This window comes from Stegodyphus dumicola, chromosome X2 (genome assembly GCF_044657685.1).
Source record: "Stegodyphus dumicola isolate Sdum_Otavi_A_Nest chromosome X2, ASM4465768v1".
Taxonomy (NCBI): domain Eukaryota; kingdom Metazoa; phylum Arthropoda; class Arachnida; order Araneae; family Eresidae; genus Stegodyphus; species Stegodyphus dumicola.
Window position 1 is genome coordinate 41,633,161 of NC_140781.1, and position 24,266 is coordinate 41,657,426.

A 24,266-nucleotide genomic window follows, 5' to 3' on the forward strand; every position below is an offset into this window, starting at 1 on the left:
GAAAATCGATTGCCAAGCAACATAAGAGATCGGATGAAATAAATCTCTTAGTAAAATATCGAAATATCAAAATATATAAACGAGTTAAACTATAAATGCTAAGCGTAACAGAAGAAAATTGGCTATCGATGGCAGTTGATTAAACAAAAACATGTGCTTTTACTGAATCGTTTTAGTTTACTGTATTCCCAAGAGCACTACCTAAGTTTGTCCTTGAGATTCCTTTTTTACTTTTGTTAACGATTACTGCATGGCATGCTTTAAGTATTCTGCTTTTTATTGAAAATATACTATAGAGCAATTTGATTACCTTTACATCATATATTTAAAAAAAAACCAAATTACAAAATTCCTTTCAAGGAGTATGAATAAAATGTTTAAAACCTTTATCACGCATTAAGCCCTTTTTTTAAATCTTAATTTATTTAATGCAAAGCTATAGAATTGCATTTTTCTCAAAAAAATTGCAAAACTACGAAGTTTTTTTTATTTAATTTCCTTAAGAGTTGAGTTTTTCGTTGCTCATGTATAACGCCTTGTATGCTTGTCTATCATAAACTGATTAATGACGTTAGAAGACTGATTAGTGAATAATCACCAAGTCTTAAACATAATCAGGAAGAGGGAGTAAAAATGTCGAATAAAGTTTGCAGATGGCACCAACTTGTGCTTACAAAAGCTAATACATTTTGCCTTAACTCGAAAGTTGATGAATAACTAAAAATTAAATGAAGTTAAGTTAAGCTAACAGCTTTACAGGTTAACTATCGTGCAAACTGGCTGTGACTCGAAAAAGGTCAGCGTAAACAAGCCTAATGCCAAGAAAGCTCAACACCAGACAAATCTAATCGCTAAGAATTCAAAGATAGCAACGTGGCAGGAAAAACACTCTCTAATTTCACCTTCTTAAAACCTTCCCTTAAATACCAACTTCTTTCTACCTCACTTCAATGTACGCGCTCTAGACAATTTGCAGTTTGGCAAGGAAATGTGAGTTGAAAGCAAGAACGATAGGAAAGGTTGCTTTAAGATAAATTAATTGTTAAGTAAATTAAATAAATCCCCACACATTTTCCTGCCATTTTCGTGTCTTCAAAGCCGTCATTCACTTCTGTAATATGCAAATTTGCTCATTGATAACAAGAAACAGCAGAACGTGTACGGTTATGATTTGACTTAATTTGTCGAGATTTCTCATAATTTCCAAACTATGAGCTTACTTAATATTGCGATTCACTGTACCAAGGACAACAGAGTTGCTGAAGCTAAATGACAGTAATCGTCAAATTTAATTTAAGCTTTGAGATATAGGCTAAGCGTGTTTGGTAGAACCATAGCTTGGATCCCATGTGCGTCCTCTCTATGTCATTTGAGAAGAATTTGTGATTATAAATATACAATTCATCTTGAGCTGGGGGTGGGAAAGTACCTTTAGCCGTTGGCCCAAAAGTTCTTTTTTATGGTATCAAGAGGAAAGGGTGCAACGAACTTTTGCTCTGCCCCTGTTGTCTGCAGGACGCGATTGGGGGGGGGACACTTCTTCTTCGCAGGAATTTTTTAAAAAATTACATGTACATAAAAACGGTATCTTTTATATTGGTCATCAAATAATTGACATGTCCACTGTTTCATTCTGAAATAAAATTTAGAGGTGAAATATCCTAAGCTTCCTTTTCTGATCAGTCTTTTCACCTCAACAGTATCAATGTTTAATTTCTATACTAAAGGTACTAGAAATGCTAGGAGTATATTCTTCGGGGGATTCGCGTGTTTTCTAAGCATATCTAAGGTTCTCATGTTGACCGTTAATATAGTTACGCGTATATATGCCCATATAAACTATAACAACAGATGTGCACTCGTCCTCGTGATTTCAGTAGTTTGCGTTAAAATTCGGATAGTAAACACACAAAAATGTCGTTGCATAAGATTTCACAACGGGTTGGATTAAGCAAATAGAAGGGTCGCATTCGGCCCGTCGCCCGGCTTTTGTCCACCTGGGATCTTGAGCGTAATAATAAAGCTCTTTTTTATTAGAACACTGGGCTATATTGTATTCAAATTAGAACTTAATAAATTTTACTTTTCTATAAACTGGTGTTAACTTGCAGTTTGAATATTTGAACTGTAAGTGCTCAAACGTCACTAATTGCGTGACGCCAAGTAATTTGAAGTTTAGCTAAAGAACTGTGTTACACTTTAGAAGTAAAATGCTGGATTTCAATGCTTTCTAGTCTAAGTTTCTTTGCAGAACAGAAACTATGGCTGTGTATGTTGTAATTTGTGCTATTAGAGCCCTTTTGATACCACATAAAAGGTTATTAAAAAGGAAATTATTATTCTTAAACTTAAAGCGCTATTCATTTAACCTTACATACAATCAAATATTTGCAGAATGGAAAATGTTAACTATCTAAGAGGTAAATGTTTTGAACCGCGTAGAAATGTTCGACATTAAGTAGCTCTGAAACCTTACATACGCAGTTCATTAGTTATTTCTTGATTTCAAAAAACGCCGCGCCTTTTGTGCCTAGTTTCAAAAGACCTTGGCAGCTGAACTGAGAAGTTTTTCTTCATTGACGATGCAGGATTTCATTTACACGGATGAGAAAATTCGCAGAACAAACAAAGAACATGATGCAAGGCGATATGCTCTTTTGTACGAAAAAAGAAAATGCTTTGTTTGATGTAAAATTTCAAGAAGCCGTGCAACTGGAGAAGCCTTTCTTAAACTTTCCTGAAGCTGCTTTTCTCAGAAATGTACTTTTTTCTTAATGAGAAGGAACAGTGCAGGTTTCATAAAATAAATAGAGCTTATATTTACTAGTACTTCAAATGTGATGTTGGGAAATTATAACGGATATTTTGACAGTGATGAAGTTAACCAAATCACCTGACACTTTAAGATTTTGTTTGGAAAAACTGTCAAAGGAATAACTTTCCTCAAAATATTCAAAGATTATTTCGATGTTTAATTACAAAACATTAGGGAAACTAGTACGCCATATATAAGCATATTGCACAAATCAGTTAATCAAAATACGGACTTTTAGTGTAATGAGGTCTATAGAAGGCTCTATCAGTGATAACACTGTAAATAATTTGGCATTTCAATTTTTGTATCAGAATTATCTGATATTCTGTTTGATTAAAATAGTGAAGCATACTAAGTAAAATCCTAAGTAATACTAATTGTAAGTACTTAAATGTAATTGACTGTAAAATCCATTAACGCAAATTTTTATTCACAATTGTGCGAAAGGAAGTAGACATGAAAGACCATAATAATCCTTTTAAATGTAAATTTCAATATATATAGAATAATTTAATAGTATATGATTTTTGAGGCATTATAGAAATATTTACTTGGTGAAAGGAGACGCTGAAGAGATTTATTAGATTTTTCAAAACTTAATAAATCGTTGTGATTTGAACCATGGATTTTTCACTTACAAGACAGATGTACTATCACAAGAGAACTTACAGACACTGAGATAATTCCTTACAAAATGACTGAATATTTCTCGTGGCAGTTTGCTTATGAGACAATTCTAATGAATAAAATGACAGTTTCTTCACGCAGTATCTCATACTGACGATCAATACGCAAAAGATATCAGAGACCATAACACTTTTATTTAATGTTCTTCCGAAAGAAACACAATGATCTATTTGCATAAAATTTTGTCGATACTCTAGATATGTTTATTCAAATGAAAGAGGAATTGATTAAAACGTTTCGTTAGTAGCTACCCGAAGAGAAAATCTTGCTAAGACTAAGGATAGATTTTCAGATATGGCATAGCATTTAATGAAGCCGAATTATAAAGGCTAGAATTGCCTTGTAATTTTAGCAGGGAAAAAAGCTAATTCCATGTTTTTGAGTGTATTTTATAATGAAAAGAGTAATTATCAAGAAATGTAACAATGGATTTATTTTAAGCTGCCACTTTTCTGTGAACTGAAAACAACCGTTAAAAAAATTTCAACGTTATTTTCTCCTCAAACTATGAATATTTTACTGAGAACACTTTTAGTCCTTTTGAATGCTTTACGTTTTTGCGGTTGTCCAACCACACATAAAGACTCTAATTTCTCAGTTTCATCAGGATTACAGGGGCCATTTATTCTTCGTTTAAACATGTTGCTTCCATCATAGCTTAAAGAAGCTTTTTTTCACGGAAGAAGGTTACCAAAGGCTCTAGCTTTACCTGCTACGTAAACTAACTCACAAAAAATTCATTTAAACATTGTACAGAGATTAGAAGATACACATATTTTACCAACAAGTTCCTGTAATATGTCTATGTATGCCATAAAAATTGGGGATTTAAATTTTATGATATCTTTGACAGGGAAATTTTTATTAGTGTGTATTAAAAGGAACTGGGTTCAGATAGTTTAAACATGAATCACGAGAAAACTTAAAACGTTGTAGTTTAAAATCCGGATTGCCTGATAACACCAAAACAAGTAAGAATGAGACGTTAAACTAAATAAGCATTCCTCTGTTAATTTTACAGCATAAACATTAGTTGCCTCAATTAATTTTCGCAGGTACAGATTAGTAAGAATTTAAAAGAGAAAAGATAATTTTTAACAGGATACAGTATATATTTATTAAGTATAGTTCAACAATGTTTGAATATATTCACATTACAAATTTTCGTTTTTAAATTTCAAGATTTCCTCAGCTCTATTATAATTAATAAATACTCAATAACAGTATATTCACCTCGTTCTGTCTTTAAGTGGTGTCATGTCTTGAGGCGTCATACCTTCAGAGTTCATCTTCCTCAGTAATTTTACTCTGTCACTCCCTTCGTCTGGCGTATCTGATGGATCGGAATCGTCACAGGATTCGGTGTCTGAGGACCTGTCGGTTGAGGGCTCCTTGACCAATGTCCCCCTGCCTTGGCCTCGATCGTTGTTATTTGTGTCTGTTGACCACGCCATCGCTCCAGCAGGGGGAGAAAGCGGACTGGTATCCTTTGAAGATTCTTCTACGACAGAAGGTCTTTTGCAAGGAGTGGCTGTTCAGAATAAAATAAAATTCTACCTAATTATTCCATCATAATCAGTAAAAAATTTCGGAAAAGTAACGGTGTTATCATTCATAACATCCTCATCGTACTGTTATGATCTTCTAAATTCTGAAATGAATTCTCTAAAATTTTGAAAATCAAATGCAGTATCAAGTTAACTACATTTAAGAATTACATTTATTGAAACGTGACAAATTAGTTCGCATTTTTGTTAGCTTTCAGTACTCTTCAGGCAGGGCATTAAGTCAATCAACAGCTACAAAAATTAAAACAGTTAGTCATTGTCAAGAAACAGCGGCTAAAGAATTTCTATACGATTTTTTTGCTTATCCTTGATATGAAGCTTTACAGTTAATCAATTTGACATTTCATTACGAAAGAAATGAGAAGCGGGGAAATCATTTGTTACCATACCACTTTGTTTCATCTTCATTAAAATACTCTTATTTTCCAGAGAAAATTATTTTGCGGCAGGTATATCACAGTTGAAACTAAACTGCTCAGAAGGAGTTCTAAAGAATTGTTATACCCTATCTGAGCAGAGCACAGCTTCGGTGTATGTCAGAAGTCTAGAATGTTAACCTCCTGCTATCAAGTTATACAAAGACTCCTCAGTCAATAAAAGCTACTAAATTTACAAGTTTCAATACGGTTTAGTTAGAATTGATCAATGCCTCCAAACGATTCAATTGGTAAAGAATTTTCTCGTGCATCAGGCTGTGCTTTCTTCTATCCCTAGTTGAAGATCATTTATTTTTAAAGTAAAGTGTATTTATACAAGGAAGTGATTTTGAAGAGAGCAAATGAATACATTTACATGAAACCTCCTTAGTAGAAATCTAGGATTCTAATCTAGGATATTCTTGCTTTATAAGTAAATACTATACCACTGAGCTTCCACAGCTGGCAACCAATGTCGAGTAACTTCTGCTTTAAATGACGATTTTATCAGTATGATTACTGGTCAAGCTTTCTATCAAACGACTAATATTTGACCTCCCGTCTTCATATCTTTGTATTGTAAAAGGTTTAAAATAGCTTCAAAGAAAAGAAGAAAGTTGACATTAACTCGCTTCTAAGGCGAGTTAAATTTGATTCTTAAACGCGAGTTAATAGTTAACGAAGAAAGCTTAAGGACACCGTCTTTTCTTAGAATAAATTATCATCAAAACATATGAAATTAGATTAATTGTTGCCCTTTTTCGAGGATAATTAGATTATCTGTCAGTCTGTCAGTCTATGATTGTTTAGTATTGATCGAAATATAATTCAAGAATAGAACGATAGAAGCAAACAAATAATGAATTAAATTAATATAAATAAACGAATAATGAATCAATTGAATTAAAGTAAAGAAGAGCTATAGACTAAAACACACATATCTCTGGGAAAAGAAAGAAAAATACATTTCCTACGAAATACGTTAAATTTAAGCTTTAGATAGATATACTAAAATTTTTGCGACACCTTGCGAAATCTAATTTTTGATGCCTTCCAACCACCCATTAAATAGTGGCTGAGAATTAATGGGTTTTCTGAAGCTCTTACTCTTTCCTTCGCATTCCGAGTCTGTATGTAATCAGATTATTAGGAAATATCTCGCTTAAACAGCAAATTCCTCATTAATGCTGAAAGGCCAAATATGCACAGCTCTCTTGTTCCATTTTAAGAAGCTTAAGATGCAAACCTATGCTTGAAGTATAAAACTGGCTGAATACATCTTAAATTCTATTTATTAATTTTGCATTTACATTACCAACTTTAATGTACCATGAATATAATTACAAATATCTAACTAAGGAGATTAAAAATGCGTATAAAAGTCCATTTGTCAGTTTCCCTTAAGCCTAAATTCCGAATATTTTCCGAAGTAATAACTTTGCAAGGTTAATTTGAATTTAAATCTTTCCTGCATTTCGTATACTAGACACGAATATGTAAATAAAACAAGTTTTAAATAACGAGCGAGAATCAAAATGTAACAAATGGACTGGGCAGTTTATCTTTGTTAAAACTCTGCTATTGCTGGCTATTTTAGCACTGTGCTATGAAAGAGATGAGTTTGTCTCTGAATAAAATTGACTTGGAATTTGCAAGGTAGCAGAGCCAGGTTATTGGTCTTTAAAACTAAATTTGACTTTGTAGAGTTCCTCACTTTGTAATTCTAAGTTAATGTTGGAAGTGAAGAATCTTAAGAACTGATAAGCGAATAATCGCTTAAGTTCGGGTGACAAGAAACAACAATATAGAAGGGTAACTAGCCCTTTATTATTCCAATAAGATTTAACAAAACTCCGCCTGGGAGTGTACAAACAAAGCCGACACTTGGGCTTGAACTTAAGAGACTAAGAATTAAACTAAAACTAAGATTAGTTAAAGAAATATAGCCGAAGCTATCAAGATTCAAATCGAGTTGGCCCCTTAACTTATTGGACTACGAAGCTTAGCAAGGGCCTGAGTACGGCCGAGCGTAATAACAGCTTTGAGAGAGAGAGTGGCCAAAAAGTCAGACGCGCGTAAATCAGAAACTCTGATTCTCTCTCACTCTGTAACTTCGTGGTTTAAATACCGCTCCTCCTCATTAAATATTCAGCAAGATTCCAAAACTACGTTCTGGCCGGAAGTAGTAAGTTGAAGTTAAGAATTTGACAGGAAAGGAGCTTTAACTTAAAATTTAACTGTTAATAAAATTAACATAATACTTACAACTTCATTTTGTGTATATTTTGAATCATTGATGTTTTGTGCAGCTTACAAAAAGCAAATGTTAATTTTTTTATGTTTCAGTTTCTGTGACTTCAGGCTGTTCCTGTTCTGGGATTAGAAGGCAAAGTCGGTGCAAAAATTCATCCGGTAGACAAAGAAGGTTACACTAGTGTTTAAACCAGGGATGGGCAAACGATTTCAGTCGCGGGCCAAAAATCGGAAAGAAAAAGTTTGGCGGGCCAAGATAATTTTTTCTAAAATTTTTACGAGTATTACAATTTAAATATGTTAATGAGATGAATGAAATTGCGATTTCATTTTTAAAAGTTCCTTATATTGAGTTCGAAGTGAGATGTACTGATTCTAAGGAACGAGGCTAAATGCTCATCTGTCACTCTACTTCTGAAATAATTCTTCCTAAGGTTCATAGTTGAAGACGCTTGTCCACATATATAAGCTGAAGCAAACATAGCACTGATTTCTGGGCGTGAAATATTAAATTTGGGGAACTTACTTTCGATAATGATTCATAAAACTCTAACTTTGGCATATTTAGAAAAAAACTGCTCGAGATGATTGTTATATTGCAACTCAATTAATTCAAGCTGCAAATTTTACTTAACTGCTTCACAATTTATGTTGAAAGGCATCGTAAAATTATCCAGTTCTGTTTGAATGGCACTGAAATCTTGAAATCTTCGTTAGAACTCAAATTGCAGTTTTTTCAAGCCATCTTCATAATTCTTAAGCTTCTCTTCGTTTACTGAGGGTACTGAATTTAACCTCGGGAAATGACATAAGACAAGTCGTTTTTAACTAGCTTCCCAGCAAACAAGTTAAGTTTTCTTATTAAGTTTTAAGTTAAGATTAAGTTTTTTCTAAGATGTCTAATTCACCTGTATAGGATTCCCATATGTCTGCTCCCAGAGAAAGAGATAACGCTTGTTGGTGCCAATTTACAGCTATAACTAACAAAGAACTTCCACTTTTGAAACTTCAAGCAGAGATAGCAATCGAAAGCTATCTCTGCTTGCTATTACCGTCAATTTACGTTTTTAGAACAAAAATAGAGAAAGTAAGAAGATCATCAGCCCTTTGAAAAAAAGGGAAGCAAAAAATAATATTTAAACAAAGTAGAAAAGGAGATGGTATATAATATATAAATACATATTTTTTTTAATTTGCATCCGACCGGCAAATTATAATTCTATCCACGGGCCGGATATAACCTTCCGGCGGGCCGTAGTTTGCCCATCCTTGGTTTAAACTAAGTCTAATAGAATTTAAACGTACAATTTAGTTTCCTTGTTCTACTAATTGAGTTCTACGCAAAGAAAACAACTATGGAAATTGTTACATATTTTTTTTTTAGTCTTTTAGTTAGTAAATTACAACTCAGTTTCACTTGAAAACTCCTAGCAGAAAATATACCTCCCAAAAGCATATATAATTTTCCCGTATTATCATAAACCCATACTATTCCATACTATCCTATAGTTGACTGGTAATAAATTAAGCGTAACAAAAGATTCAAGGGCTCACTTATTACGGAAATAAATTATCAGCAATCTAGAAATTACTTAGTATCGGCTATCTGTGCTCCCCAAATGTTAGCTTTTACGAAAATCTTTGTGGAAGATTTCTTAAAGCAAATGAACTCTTCACATATTATATTTGATACCCAGAATAAGGAATTTATTCGAGCTGCAGTAAATATAAAGACATAATAATATCTAAACGTAGATGCAGATAGTATAAGATATGATATTTTTATTGGTATTCTGTAATTATCTTATTCAGCAATTTTGAATGCCTTTTTACATTGCTCTTTTGGCACAGGAGTAGGGAGATCGGCTGCCATAGACTTAGTCTCCGATTTGAATTCTGGAAAAGGCATGGATATTAGTAAGTCTGTAATATCTTTGCGGCATGGGGGCACTTAAAGCACTGCCGAAGTGAACATTCTCAGGAAGGGATGTTGGTTGTTTGGCTTAATGATCCGGCTGATCCGTTACCTGAGGTGTTCGCATTCAAAACTGGGAAGCAGTTTCTCCTTTCTAGAGGGGTGTATAACCTGTTCTCCTAGTGGTGCTTCCTGGACATCGTTGCCGGTGATGAGATGGCTAATTGACAATAATTTCTGATGAATGCATAAACAGCATCTGCTGGCCTTAGAGAATTATATCTTTATACATTGCTTCATTATAATACCATGAAGCAATATAATAAGGTATGCAATTAAAAATGGGAGATATATATCTTTATTTTCATTTGCGGATGATGAAATCATAATTAACTGCTGTTATTACGAGGTAAAATGATATTTGTTATTCTTGCAAAGGTATGGTATTCAATCAATTATAGTGTATTAATTTAATAGAACTGTTATGTAATTCTTTTAGTTATGATTCAGTAACGTACAAGCTATCCATTAGAATATATTCCCAAATGAAAAATGTAAGGAATGCCATAATAGGAATAGCTGAAAATAAGCGATGTTTTCTCTCTTACCAATTAACTTATACGCGTAGGAGAGGGTAAGATTTCCTGAGATTAATATTCTCATAAAACTGGCGGATAATTAGTCGGAATAAAAACAACCGAAATGAAAATAGCTTTTAATATCCACCATATTAAAGAAATGTTATTTTGCATAGTTGAACAGATATTTATTTTGAAAGGAAGGTAATATGATCTGCTATGACAACTTCTGTTGTTTCATGGCAGACAAAATTTGATTATTTTGCAATAATAGGGAGAAAATTTTGTAGGGAAATAATAGGAAAAAACCGCTGATTTTGTATTTCGAAATACAATGATTTTTTATCAACAGAAATTAAAGATAAACATATAAGGTATTTCTCTCACTTTCCAGCATGCCTTCGTGGTGTAACGGCAGCACGCTGGGCCGGTATTTCAGAGGTCCGTGGTTCGATTCCCGACGAAGCTATTTTTCATCTTTTCTGCCTCTAAAAAAATCCTAATGACTCTACAAGTGGCGCCCGAACTAAAAGGGTTGTGGATGATGATTCTCCGCACCCAGGATTTGGCGACTAGGTCCCCTAAAACCCTAGTCGCCCTTTAAAAAGTGGAGTATATAAGGTATTTCTCCCACTTCGTGGTGTAACGGCAGCACGCTGGGCCGGTATTCCAGAGTTCCGTGGTTGGATTCCCGGCGAAGGCGTTTGTTATTTTTCATCTTTTCTGTCGCTAAAAAATCCTAATGACTTTACAAACAAAGGTTGAAGTTCACTATTTATTAATGTTCCAGCCGAACTTCTGTTCTTGTAGCTATTACAACCATTGTCGTTTTGACTACTATATATGGTTTAAAACATGGAATTATTTATTTTGAAGGAATATTGCCCGACTGAAATTTTTATAAAATTTTAGATTTTCTATAGAAGAGAAAATATTATCTATATACGTAAGTGAAATGGGAATTTATATGGTAGCACTTATTTTTAATTACATTTATTTATCCTTTCAATCACTTACATTGAATTTGGGAGTTTATTAACTGATGTGAATAAACTTGAATCAGACAGTATTTTTTCATCTCTTTAAATAGTCACGTACTCGCTTGCTTCAGAGCATTATATATATTTGAGTAGCGAGGAGTTTAGTATCTAGTTAGAAAAAGAATTCATAACCATATGAGTGTATTAGATGTATGTCTGGCTTTATACCCATCACGCTTCTCTGTCGCTTAGCGAATGCCGGTGCTTGAGAGAATTACAATTTACAGACGATCAGCTTTATTGGTAAGTTAAGGGCCGTGTTCTAGAGCACTGTGGTTCTAGCATTTAGTTAAGCTATCAGTGACAACGCATATCATAGTTTATGGGAACAAGTGGGGGGGAGTAAGAGTTGTAGAGGCATTCGGTTATTTTGCAGCAGGGAACTTGAGAAATGTGCAGTGCCCTCGCCAGGATTCGAACCCTGGACCTGTCGAGTGTGCGTAAACGTGTGTTACCTTTACCGTGCTCAAATACGTGTGTTACCTTTACCGTGCTCAAATACGTGTGCTACCGTTACATCACGAAGATATGCTGGAAGGAGGGAAAAATACCTTATAGAGTTATATTTGAAATAGTAGTTAGTATTTCGCCCCTACAACTGTTACAATAGAACTGACTATATATCATATATATGTAGAAACCCCAGATCTCAAACGCCTCTCGTCATATGTTATCAGAGAAAAAGACATCTCGGAAGATGAGCGGTATCTGGAGTTACGAGCACTCAAGTCGACAACAAATAACTTCGAAAGATATATTGAACTAACTTCTGACTCATTTAACACACAGGGATTTCTAGAAAAATCATTTTAATATTTTTCAGTCTCGTTAAAAAGTTTGGAAGAGAACGACTGACAGCAGTATGAATTCTCTCTGCCCAAACTGCGTTACAAACAGAAATTTTGCAGGCTTAAGAGTAAACATTTTGGTTATCCGTGATATTGTGTCTCTAGGTAAAGTCATGGGCTCGAAAGTGTATAGTGAAGACGGGAAGGAGTTACTACAAGACGCAAAAATGAGCTCAACAATAAATTCAAACCAATGGTCGAAGGAAAACCTGAACAACTTCAGAAGCAGAAACAAAGGACACTCTGGAGGAAGAGTTTTCAGGCAAAGCGGAAGGAAGACAGGATAAACCTAGTTTTTTCAGCGCAAGTTTTCAAATCTTTCTGAATATATTTATAAATTTTATGCAAAATTGAATAAGGTACAAAATTTCGATATTTATACGATAAAACAGTAGTAAGATACAGCATAAGCACTTTAAATGACACTGCAAGTTTCACCTTAGAAGCAATTTAAAACGCAGACAAGAACAAATCACAGTAGACAAATTCTGAGCGAAACAGAAGCCTAACACGAGAGAGAATCCATCTTGATTCATTCAAACTGGTCTAATTTTCCATTTTTATAAGTTCTCATTTTGTATTTTTACTGGGGAAGTTAACTTTTTTTTAAAAAAAAGATTCATTTTAAAGATTATGAGCTCTGAACGCTTCGCTTGATATTTGTGTTTTATCTATCTTTCATAAATTAAAAAAATAGTACTTCGTATCTTATCATTATTATTATACATACATATACGTTGAAATTTAAATAATGTAGCGTAGCGTTTAATAAGCAGAACTACGGACAGGTATTCTGTAGCTTTAAAGCATTGCCATGTACTAAACTTTAGTTAGCTTACCATCTGATTACAGCGAAAGTATGCATTTTCCCATTCCTGACGATTTATATAGTACGCATGAAGAATTGTCTAACAAAACAATACAACAGAAATAAATTAAAGAATTAAATGAACTAAGTAGAATTGTGCAAAAGATTCTGCTGCAAGAACAAGATTCAACGAGTAGAAACCCAATTACAAATTCAGTAATAGAAGTTCAGAGGATAAATTTAACGCGATTGGAAGTTAATGAAATATCTACTAAAAGAAAGTTTCATTAACTTATGTGATTCGCTATATAGCTATATTCTAAATTAATACTAAATTTCCATATTGGGAATCAGAACTGGTTTGGAAGGCTGGGAAAAACTGCAAACAAATACTGATTAATGAGCTTAAATCTTATAAGCCAAATAAAAACAGTCACTACTTTATTATGCGCGTTAAGTCCCTCAAAAAACTCAAAAATTGAAAACAAAAATTCTAGAGAGATGCTGAAATTCAATAAAAAACCTCAGCATTTGAAGAAGAACTAGCATTTTATTAAGGAAAAATCCATCTGCATTTCTTAGCTTTGTTAAAGTAATTCCCAAATTTTAAGAAGAAAAACAAATTAAAGGCATCAAATCTCAACTCACTTAACTTGAATTATTCCTTATTCTAAAACAGAGGTTTAATTAACAATCGCTTTCAACAAAGTCAAACCTGAGGTGAATGCCAACGTAGATACTACAGGAAAGCAGCTTTAACAAAAAGCTCACGCCTACGCACCAAAATATTGGCAAAGGGCTTTCCATTTCAACGATGAAATGCAGAGAGATTAATCGAGCTTGAAAAGGAAGAGAGGTAACGCCGTTATGGAGAGGAGGAAATAATATTTTTGATTATTCGCTATTTTAATAAGGAAAAGTAACTTCATGCTCTCATGTATGCAATGAATTCACTCCAGGAAGTTCGTTTGATTGAGTGTTATATCGGCAACTGCTGCATTTGAAGAGCCAGAGTTTTGTATTTCATGCAAAAGAGAGAAAAGTATTTCAATAATGACAATTTTTGCTGCAAGTAATCACTACACTTACATATTGCCTTTCAAATGTTCTCATTTTTAGAAATACAGTACTAGGTGGGATGAAGATAGTTTCGGATTTGAATGATTAATTTTATTCATATTAAAAATGACTGTTTCAGGTTAACTATTTATTCTAGATCCACATGTTATTTCTTTTAACTAATTGCATATTTGTTTTCAATCATTAAGCCTTTTTATTTGAACACAAAATTCTCTCATCCTTATAATGCTGGTTAGATTTTTTTTCTAACCGGATAACAATAAACTTAAAAGCACAAAAAATTAGCAAAATTTAAAGCACAATTGAATTCATGAATTCTAAATGATTAAATGTGGCTTATAGTTTTGGTCAAATACATGAAAAAAGTATATATGGTTTTAAAAATTATAATTTACTCGTTAAAAATATTTAAGCAAGCAAAGTTATTTAGAAGCTAAGATAACTAGTAAAGATTAAATTTAAGACTGGCATTCTAGTAACAGAAAAGTTTTAAAAATTAATACATAAACTTTCTTTTATTAGTGTGTTAACATTAATAGAAAAGAGACACATTAATTTCATAGGAACATGCATAGACTAAATTACATGAAGATGCAAAATACGAAGTTAATACAATTAAATTCAACTGTTTAGGGGTTTTGAGTAATTATTTGACTGGATTCAATTAAAAATCCAGTCAAACGACTAGTCCTGTGAAAATTTGAAAATATAACGCTGATTTTTGTTGTTTGACTTCTCAATTTATATTTGTTCAGCGTGTTATTGTATCTTAATTAAAAATTCCATGTCATCTACAATAAGTTTGGTTTTGCAGAGAATGTTATGAATTTTCCCCCTCTCTTCCTTCTTCAAATTTTAATTAGCATTTATTTCTAACATTTCTGAATTTCTCTCAGCAATACTTGAATATACATTCATTCACTAATAACTCATATTCATTACCAATATGTTACAGAATGAACAAACAAACAATACAACAATCAAGTTATCAAATTTTGAAACAGGCTGCCTAAGAATTTAGAAACCTTTCTCTTTCCCATCAACACCTCTCAGTAGAAATCTTTGATGTAAGATTCATCCCTTTCAGTGTCACACCCATATGAAAAAGAATCATTGAATAGCTAAGATTTGTCACATATACAAATATTCGGCAAAGGTCTCTGTCTCTAATCGGAGGGTTGCAATAGCTTGCCATCTTAAAAAACTTCAATAACTGTATTTCTCCAAAATATAGCTTGCTATCTTCTTTGGGATGTATAGCAGTGAGCCTCCTTGTAATGATGTTTAGAGAAGCTAGTATATCTACTACAGTTACTAATACACATTTAAGACATGGAATATAATTTTCTAATATTAAAATTTTAATACAAAGAACAAAATCCTTTTTCGCTTAATTTTCCTCTAGAGACTTTATGACATTTCATAATGTTTTTGCATCTGTCATTATTTTGTATCCGCCGGAAGAAGGTCAGTTAGGAGAGGTATAACTGAGTTATATTACATAAAAATTTGCGAATTTTAGCATTTCTATAAGTGGTTTGCTTGACATTTGTACGATTTGTATTCGAAAACTTACTAGCATATCCATCTTGAAAAATATCTGTCTTCGAAAACGTAGCTGTTTTGAAAAATATCTATATACAGCCCCAAAGCTTTTAGTTAACAAAAGTTTAGTAGCTGTGATGTGAGATTTAGTATCTTTTCAAATCATGAAATGGTAACTGGATCTTCTTGAGTGTTAGCCCTTGCGAGTTTTCACACAAGCGTGAAAATAAACATAACAGGGAAAGGGTGTAAAAGATCCTTTTATTTATCACAAACTGCACAACAGAAGGCACGGACTTACCTGCTTAAACAAAACACCGACCATTTGCAGTGAGATGTGGTGTGTGGTGTATTTAATTATGGCAAAGCACACTAGGGCTATCTGCCTAAGGGGAGGGATGCCTTCGTGGAGGACTTTCTAAGGGAAACTGGCTCGTATACACGTTACACATGGGGGAAACCTCCGAAAACACCCATGCAGCCAGCCCGTTCGCGGGATTCGAACCTCGGACCGAACTCCCAGTGTTCAGCGACTTTACCGCTCGGCCGCTGGTGGGCCATTTGCAGTGAGAACTTAAAAATTAAGTTAACACTAAATTTAAAGGTAGAGATGTAGTACTAGCCTACACAATCGAATTTAATCTAAAAGGCTGACTCAAAAACCTACACTGGCGATACACTTACTAGACCACCATAACGCATAGCTACAACAAAGATTTAAAACCGTATAACAAAATAGCAAACATGCGCTTTACTAGCGAAATTACGCTCCGTCAAACCGTTTCATTAACAACGTCTAAATACTCTCTTTCGTTCACCTTCTTCATTGAATCCTGGCGAGGAAATGGAAGGGGAAATAAGAGAATCTAGGAAAGGTTTAAAAATTAAAATAACTATTAATAAAACTAAATAGGATGCTAGAGTGATATCACACGTATAGTGTATTTTCTCTCTTCTTTCCGCATGCTTTCGTGCTGTAAATGGAAGCATACTCAACGCGTATTTGAAAGGTCCAGGGTTCGAGTCTCGGTGAGAGCACTGCGCATTTTTTACGTCTCCTGCTTAAAAAAAACTAATGACTCTACACAAGAACGTATTTTTACTCTTGTGCTTTAATTACTTTAATTCACTTGTGCGAAACATTTTTATATGGACATTTGTTTTCCATACTGAGACGACTATACCAAACTTTATGTTTTTGTATGTATTTGTTGAAATATATCCTACGAACTACGATCTAAAAGAACTCGAAGGAAGGACATCATAGGACCTGAAAGCCTTTAAGATTTATATTTACGACTAATATATTACAACTAAACATGTATACGCCGACATGTTTCTAGTATGACTACCTTCAAAATACACCGAGTACAGTGTATTTCGCATTAGATTCAGAATCACGTCCTTAACATAATTTGCGACAGAATTGCTTAGGTTCCTCCATTTGAATTTTCAAAGCAATGAAACTGTAAGAGAACCAGAAAGATCTTAAAATGATAGCTTTTAGAGTTTCTCACAACTATACCAATTTATCGTAACAGTTAAACAGTAAGATCACCTTCGTAATGTAAGCGAATTGAGCAGCAGATTGAATGTCTAACCACTTGAATTAGCAATAAATTTTATTTGAAAGATATACTAATTATAGCAAAGGAAAATTAGATTTAACCACTCTTTCACTTAAACAGCCAAAGTTATTAGCAATAAAACTTGTATAGTAATGAAATGAGATGTTTCGCAGAAGATGCAAATTTTACTTTTGTGTTTTACAGTATAATGACTTTTCAGAATTAGCTAAAGTTCATTAGAATAACTAAACAATTTGTGGCTTCTACTCAGACTCAAATCCAGGATCATACACGTAGACACGCTTTCGAAGCTTCTTATAATTTATATTTGAGTGATTACGATCCGAGCGAATTCGCTTTGAACTTAACTTCAACATCATAGCTACCATGCGCACATTTGCACCGTTTCTTTTTTTTTTAAAGAAAACATTTGTTAGGTTTTATGCTAATAAAACCAGTTATCTTATTATTTGGCCTATAATATCACTTGTACTAACATCCATTTCAATCAGAATGCAAATTAGTTAATGAATATAAGCATAAAGGTTTTAAGTTTATGAAAAAGCTCTTGAAAGCTATCCTTGACTTTATTAATACTGACCTGATTAGTCGGCTTTAGCTTAGCTAACAGCATTTGCATATAAATTTAGCCTCGAAAAAGGCTTAGTTAGGCGCTCGTTACTTTATTTAATATTTTAATTTGAAAGGAATAGTTCTATGTTTTCTGAAAGTAGCGGCCTTTTAAGTTATTCCATATTTGCGTTATTCTTCAGGCTGACGTGCTTATAAACAGGTTCATTTTTAAGTCTTCACCTGAGTTTGCATTATTGTACTTAGAAGGTACGAAGGGACGATCAGTCGTTTGTCTGTTTTTATGATTCTAGGTTTAGTTGATAATGGCAAAACCCACTAGAGCTATCAGCCTAAGGGTAGGGATGCCTTCGTTTAGGATTTCCTAAGGGAAACTGGGTCGTATACACGTTACACATGGCGAGGACCACGAAAAACCCATGCAGTCAGCCCGTTCGCCTGAAATCGAACCCAGGTCGGAACTACCAGAGTTCAGCGCTTTCACCGCTCGGGCATTTACAGTTCTAGGATTTGAAAATTAAAGTAGAGTATACAGTAGAACTATCCCAGCCAAGTGTAATTTCGGCAGGAAGAGCTGTTGGCCTCTCTGTGTTTCAGCAGCGATTTAAACACTATCGCTTTATTAGAAGAATTAAAGCAACAAAAATAATCATAATATTCATAAATTTTTAGGACTAGTTTCGAACATTTAAATATAGGGCCTTCCTTTTCAGCTGTAGAAGTACAAATGACGAATGAGAAGCTGGTGATAAAATAAGATAAGGTGATAAGAATAAGCTCTGCTGATGACCTCATGTATGGGTGACAAATTGTAAACTTGTTTAAGACACAATAACACGCCGAATAAATACTGATTCAGAAGTCAAACAACAAAAATCAGCGTTAATTCACAAAATTTTCACAGGACTAGTTTCGATGGTTTTACCGAACCATCGAAACTAGTCCTGTGAAAATTTTGTGAATTAACGCTGATTTTTGTTGTTTGACTTCTGAATTGTAAACTTGTATTAACTAAATGAAAGAAAAATTTGGATCTTCTGCAATTAAAGAAAGCAATGGTGTTTGAATCGCTGAAAGCACTTTTGCTAAGAAAAGTCCTCCCACCAGTGCTGAACACTAGTAGTTCGGACCTGAGTTCGATTCCAGGCAAACGGGATGGCTGCATGAGCGTTTTCGCGGTTTTCCCCATGTGTAACATGCATACGAGCCAGATTGCCTTAGAAAGTTTTCCACAAAGGCATCTCTACCCTTAGGAAGGTAGCCATAGTGTGCTTTGCCATAATAAACTAAGCCAAACCAAACTAAGGAAAATCCTTGTCTACTGTCGTGGCTTTTCTTAATTAGTAAAAATGGTTAGACATAGTATTTGCATAAAAGTATGCATAGACTTTATACAGCTTAAAAATTATTCAAAAATTCATATGCTAGATTAAGCTTGCAAAAATGTGCATAGAATTCATTCAATTAAAAAAATTATTCAAGGGCAAATTAAATACTGTAATAATTTAATTAAATAGCACAACTAATACCGTAATAATTTAATTAAATAGCACAAATTAAATACCGTAATAGTTTAATAACTGATTTATGCTAGTTTTCACTTTAGGTTACAACTCTAAGAAAGATATTGGATTTGTTTAACTAAAAATTCGTTATAATTAACGCAAGGAAAACATTTCCTCTAAAACAAGAAAAAATTTATTTCATTTTTGTCTCTTATTATTAATTCCCTTGAACAGACTTCGTAAAATTGTAAACAACTCGTTAGATACTTAAAAATCTACTTTTAGTTTTGGTTTACAACCAGGCTTCCTTACTTTCGACGTCCAGCAAGTTTTATAAAAGACTCATGTTATCCTTTTCAACTAGGAAAATATGGTAAGTTGAAACTATGTAGCGTAGGAGATATTCAGCATTTTTAAAAGTATAATTATCTGTTCTTTTCAGTGTAACTCAATACTTGTTGCACGAAAATCTTTAATAAATTCGCGCAATAAAGCTTGGACTTCCGTAATTATCTTGTTAGCTTTCTTTATAACTCCGTCAACATTTATCCACGCTAAAGATAAAGGACTAATGATATGCTGGGGGGGGATTCATACTTGTGGTTTCCGTGACAGCGAATATTGACATACGGTAAAATAAATTACGACTTGTCTTCTTAATTATATCTTCATTCAGCTTTTATTTTTTATCGTCATTCTGAAGGCTCATTTTAGTTTGAATGCTTTCCACGCATATTCTTAATCTTCGGTTTTGAATAAGTTCTCTGATCCTACAGAACTTCAGAAATTCCTCAATAATTAGACATTAATATAATTTTGTAAAAACATTACTTTTCATTATTTGTTACTTTTCTCACTTTTCAAATTAATCTTAGTTTTAATTTAAGTATAGTCTCAGTATTTAACTGTAATTGGTTGATGTTTAATAATTATCTTTTAAAAGTTATTCAAGTTGTGACAATATTTTCACTTTTATTAATGATTAAAATTATATAAAATGGTATCCATAATTAGAGATGTGGAAATACCGACCAATATCTTCATATTATTCACTGTTTTATAGCGTAATATATTATCCATTATATTATAAGATATTTCTCCCGCCTTCCTAGCGTACTTTCGTGGTGTAGTGGTTTTGCATGCTGGGCCGGTATTCCAGAGATCCGTGGTTCGATTTCCGGCGAAGGCGTTTCCTATTTTTCATCTTGCCTGTTCCCAAAAATCCTAATGTCTCTACAGTGGCGCCCGAACTAAAATTGTTGTGGATGATGACTCTCCACACCCAGGATTTGGCGATTGGATCCCCTAAAATCCTCAGTCGTCCTTTAAAAGGGCGAGTTTATAAGGTATTTCTCCCGCTTTCCTAGCGTGCCTTCGTGGTGCAGTGGTTCTGCACGCTGGGCCGGTATTCCAGAGGTCTGTGGTTCGATTCCCGGCGAAGGCGTTTGCAATTTTTCATCTTGCCTGCTCCCAAAAATCCTAATGTCTCTACAATATAATATATATAAAATATACATACACAATATTTTATAACATATCATTCAGAATTCAGTAATCCTTATAACTTTTATGGGCCCACCAGCGGCCGAGCGGTAAAGTCGCTGAACACTCGTAGTTCTGTCCGAGGTTCGAATCCCGCTAACGGGCTGGCTGCATGAGTGTTTTCGTGGTTTTCCTCATGTGTAACGTGTATACGAAACAGTTTTCCTTAGAAAGTCCTCCACGAAGGCATCCCTCCTCTTAGGCAGATAGCCCTCGAGGCTTCGCCGTATTTAAATAACCTAACCTAACCTATAACTTTTATGAAGGTAATCTTTTCTAAAATATTTAAAATATTTATCTTTTAAATATCATTTAGAAATTAGTCATAAACAACGTAAGTACGTGAAACGCTAAAATGTCCTTAGGTTGAAAATTTCCATTCAGTATGTAATTAATTTCAGAAGAGTATTTCTTAGCACAAATTAAATAATGTAATAATTTAATAACTGATTTTAATTAAAGTGACTAATACATGTATAATCATGAAATAAAATTTGAAGGTTTTAAGGAAGTTATGCAAAATTATTGTACAGGTATATTAATAGATATGTATTTTCCGACCGTAACACTTACATTCAATTCATTTTTTAAGATCTCGAAGGAAAGTGAATAGAATGTAGAAAGTAAATTTGTTAAAGACCTCTGTAAGAAAGCAACATATATTATGTAAAAGTGATTCACATGTCACTAACTTGCAACTGGTGAATAATACGAAGCAGGAATATAAAATCCAGTTTGTTAAAACCCTCTGCGCAAAAATTAATACCTATGTAAAGATATGTGATTTTGATATATCGCTGCGATATATATCTGATGAATAATACGAAGAAGAGATATAAAAAGTAAGTTTCTGAAAACCTGTACGCAAAAAACTAACACGTATTAAAGGCACATGATTTGTTTAGTGGCTGACAGAAAAATGCGATGAAAAGCAAGAACTAGTCTTTACAATTATGTTAATTTAAATACACAGCATTTAAATACTTGGCATTATAATGTCTCTATATATGGAAAAATTAACACTCAATAACATTAAAAGATGAGCGACTTCCGAATTTCCAGTTCTCAACCCATTTGATTTTTATTTGTGAGAAATCTTAAAGGCCATGATATACCAGACAGAGATACATAACACGGTAATTTAAATGAGCATATCATAAATATAATTATGTGCATAACAGCATATGTGTTAATAGTAGTTTACCATGAATGGGACAGACAGCTATCCATGTGTTTACAAAGAAACTGCAATCCCACACATAATGCTTTGTAAATAAAGTTATTTTTGCAATATATCCGTTTTCCCTGTATCTGACGTCTTTTACAGTATCTGACGTCTTTTACAGTATCTGACGTCTTTTTGAGATAATTACATACGTTTTGCTACATACAGACATTCCAAATGGTCTAAATGGTTCATAAATTTTACTCTACGGTTAAAGCAACTTATTAGCAAATGATATAAAAGTAAAAGTAATTACTGGGTTTTCTGATTTGGAATATAGTATTTTATTTAACCATAATGTGCATATGTAATTTTCTTGCAAAACATGAAGATGTCATTTGGAAGCGGTTATATCATTTAGAATGCTGAGTGCTAAAACCTGATTTTAGTTTATGTTACTGAACTTGAACTTGCAGATTCTTAACAAATATTTTATTTTGGTCTAGATTTTCTATAATTCAAAGTAAATTTTTCTTTTGCCGTCTGGTATAGTTTTGAAGAAGGTAACAAATTTAATATTTGCTTTTGATAAAGAATGAAAAAAATTGTTTAGTTTCAAAACTTGCAATAATTAAAAGAGCAGACTTTTTCCTTTAAAAGTGGTGGCTAAATAGAATATTAACAGGAAATCATTTACAACGTATTTGAAAGCCACTACAGACTAAATAGCTTTTGAATGGAAGATTGTCTTTATTAAAGAAATACACGTAAAGGTAGACTTTCAAACTATACGCTTTTTAAAGTAAATATAAAAAAATAAAGAAAAAAAAATAAAGAAAATAAAGAAAGCCGCCAAACACTGAAACTAAATTTTGCCCAGCACTGATGGACTGCCTGCATGGGAATTTCATAGTTTTCCGAGCGTTGAGTGAAGATACGAGCCATTAGCCATTTTTCACTCAGAAAGATTTTCACGGAAGCATCTTTCTTTTTAGAAAGACAGTAATCAAACGCTTTGCTTTAATTAACTAACGCAGCTATGGTATTCCTCACGGACTTCAAATTCTGTCTTATTTATTTCCTCTTAGAAAAGAATACGTTTTGATGACTGATTGTCTACGGCACAGAAAATGGTGTAGTCGAGACTGATTCTGTCTGGAAACACTGAAAACATTTCCGTAACGTTCGAGAGTTTATGCCTTGAAAGACACTGCAATTGCAACATTGCCTATCAATTACCTCCACCGATCAAAATAGTGGTAAAAGACTAACAGTCTAATCGTATAGACGTTTTATTATTTCCCCCATGTATAATGTGAATACTAGAGAGTTTCCCTTACAAGTTCCTCGACGAAAACATCGCCTACCATCATCTTTCTTTGCCATTACAAATTCAACTTACGATGATTCTTTTTGCTTTAGTACCTCCAACATAATAACATTTTATTAACTATAGCGCAATAAGGCAATACATTTTGCATTTATTACTAAATTCATTTCAAAAGGTCAGATGAATGAATTTTTTAAAAATTTCTTTGAATATTAAGAATCCGATTGAATTCTTTAAATTTTATCTTAATTTTTTAAGTTTAATTTCAGTGTTATTTCATTCTTGAAATGTAAAATGTTATTTTATAAATTCCTTGAGATTATATTTCCTTCTTGAAAATTGAAATGCAGTTTTTTGAAATTTAATGTTCATTGTAAGACGAAAATTTATTTCACCGCTCGTCAAGTTGCTACTACTCAGATTTTTTTTAGCTTTGAAATAGTATTAATCTGAAATTTATATTCTAATTTCGGGGAAGTATGTTTCCGGAAGTTTCCTTTTTCTTCTCAAAATGCAATATGGCAAGACAGCTGCCATATTTCACCTCATCGTGTTGTTAGCACATAAATATTCCTTCTTTCATCAGAAAATATTACTGAAGCGAAATTTATTCCTGCATGTTATTTAGATTAACCATCAGCCTGTTCAAAATTTGATTCTAGCTGTGAATTATTACTTGGTAGAAATTTATATATGTCTACCGAAGTGCATATTATGGAGAGTAAATACTGATCTCTTTAAATTCTTTTTACGTAATTCTTTTCCATGTGGTTCCAAGTTAATGCTATTAGAATTATTACGCTTCAGGCGAACAATTTTATAATGGAAAACATTTTCTTTTCATATCAAGTAAATACACTCTAAATAAAGAATTTTCAACACTTAAATCTTACCAAAAAGCAGTTCTTCAGCTTACTATCAGTTTATAAATTCCAGCCTTACAAATAAAATAACATAGCAGTTTTTTTTCTAATATGTACCCCAGACCCATATTTTACGAGAGCAAAATTAT

At 33.2% G+C, this 24,266-nt stretch overlaps 1 protein-coding gene across 7 annotated transcripts in view; it reads right to left on the bottom strand.

Annotated features, from left to right (window-relative positions):
- The window catches only part of LOC118183197 (uncharacterized), a 509,384-nt gene that overhangs the window by 210,002 nt on the left and 275,116 nt on the right, over nucleotides 1-24,266 (bottom strand). For all 7 annotated transcript variants that reach the window (XM_085809465.1, XM_085809466.1, XM_085809467.1 and 4 more), the window contains one exon: nucleotides 4,736-5,033. In XM_085809465.1, the coding sequence (XP_085665591.1) occupies nucleotides 4,736-5,033 (298 nt within the window). The remainder of the gene's footprint in view (nucleotides 1-4,735; nucleotides 5,034-24,266) is intronic.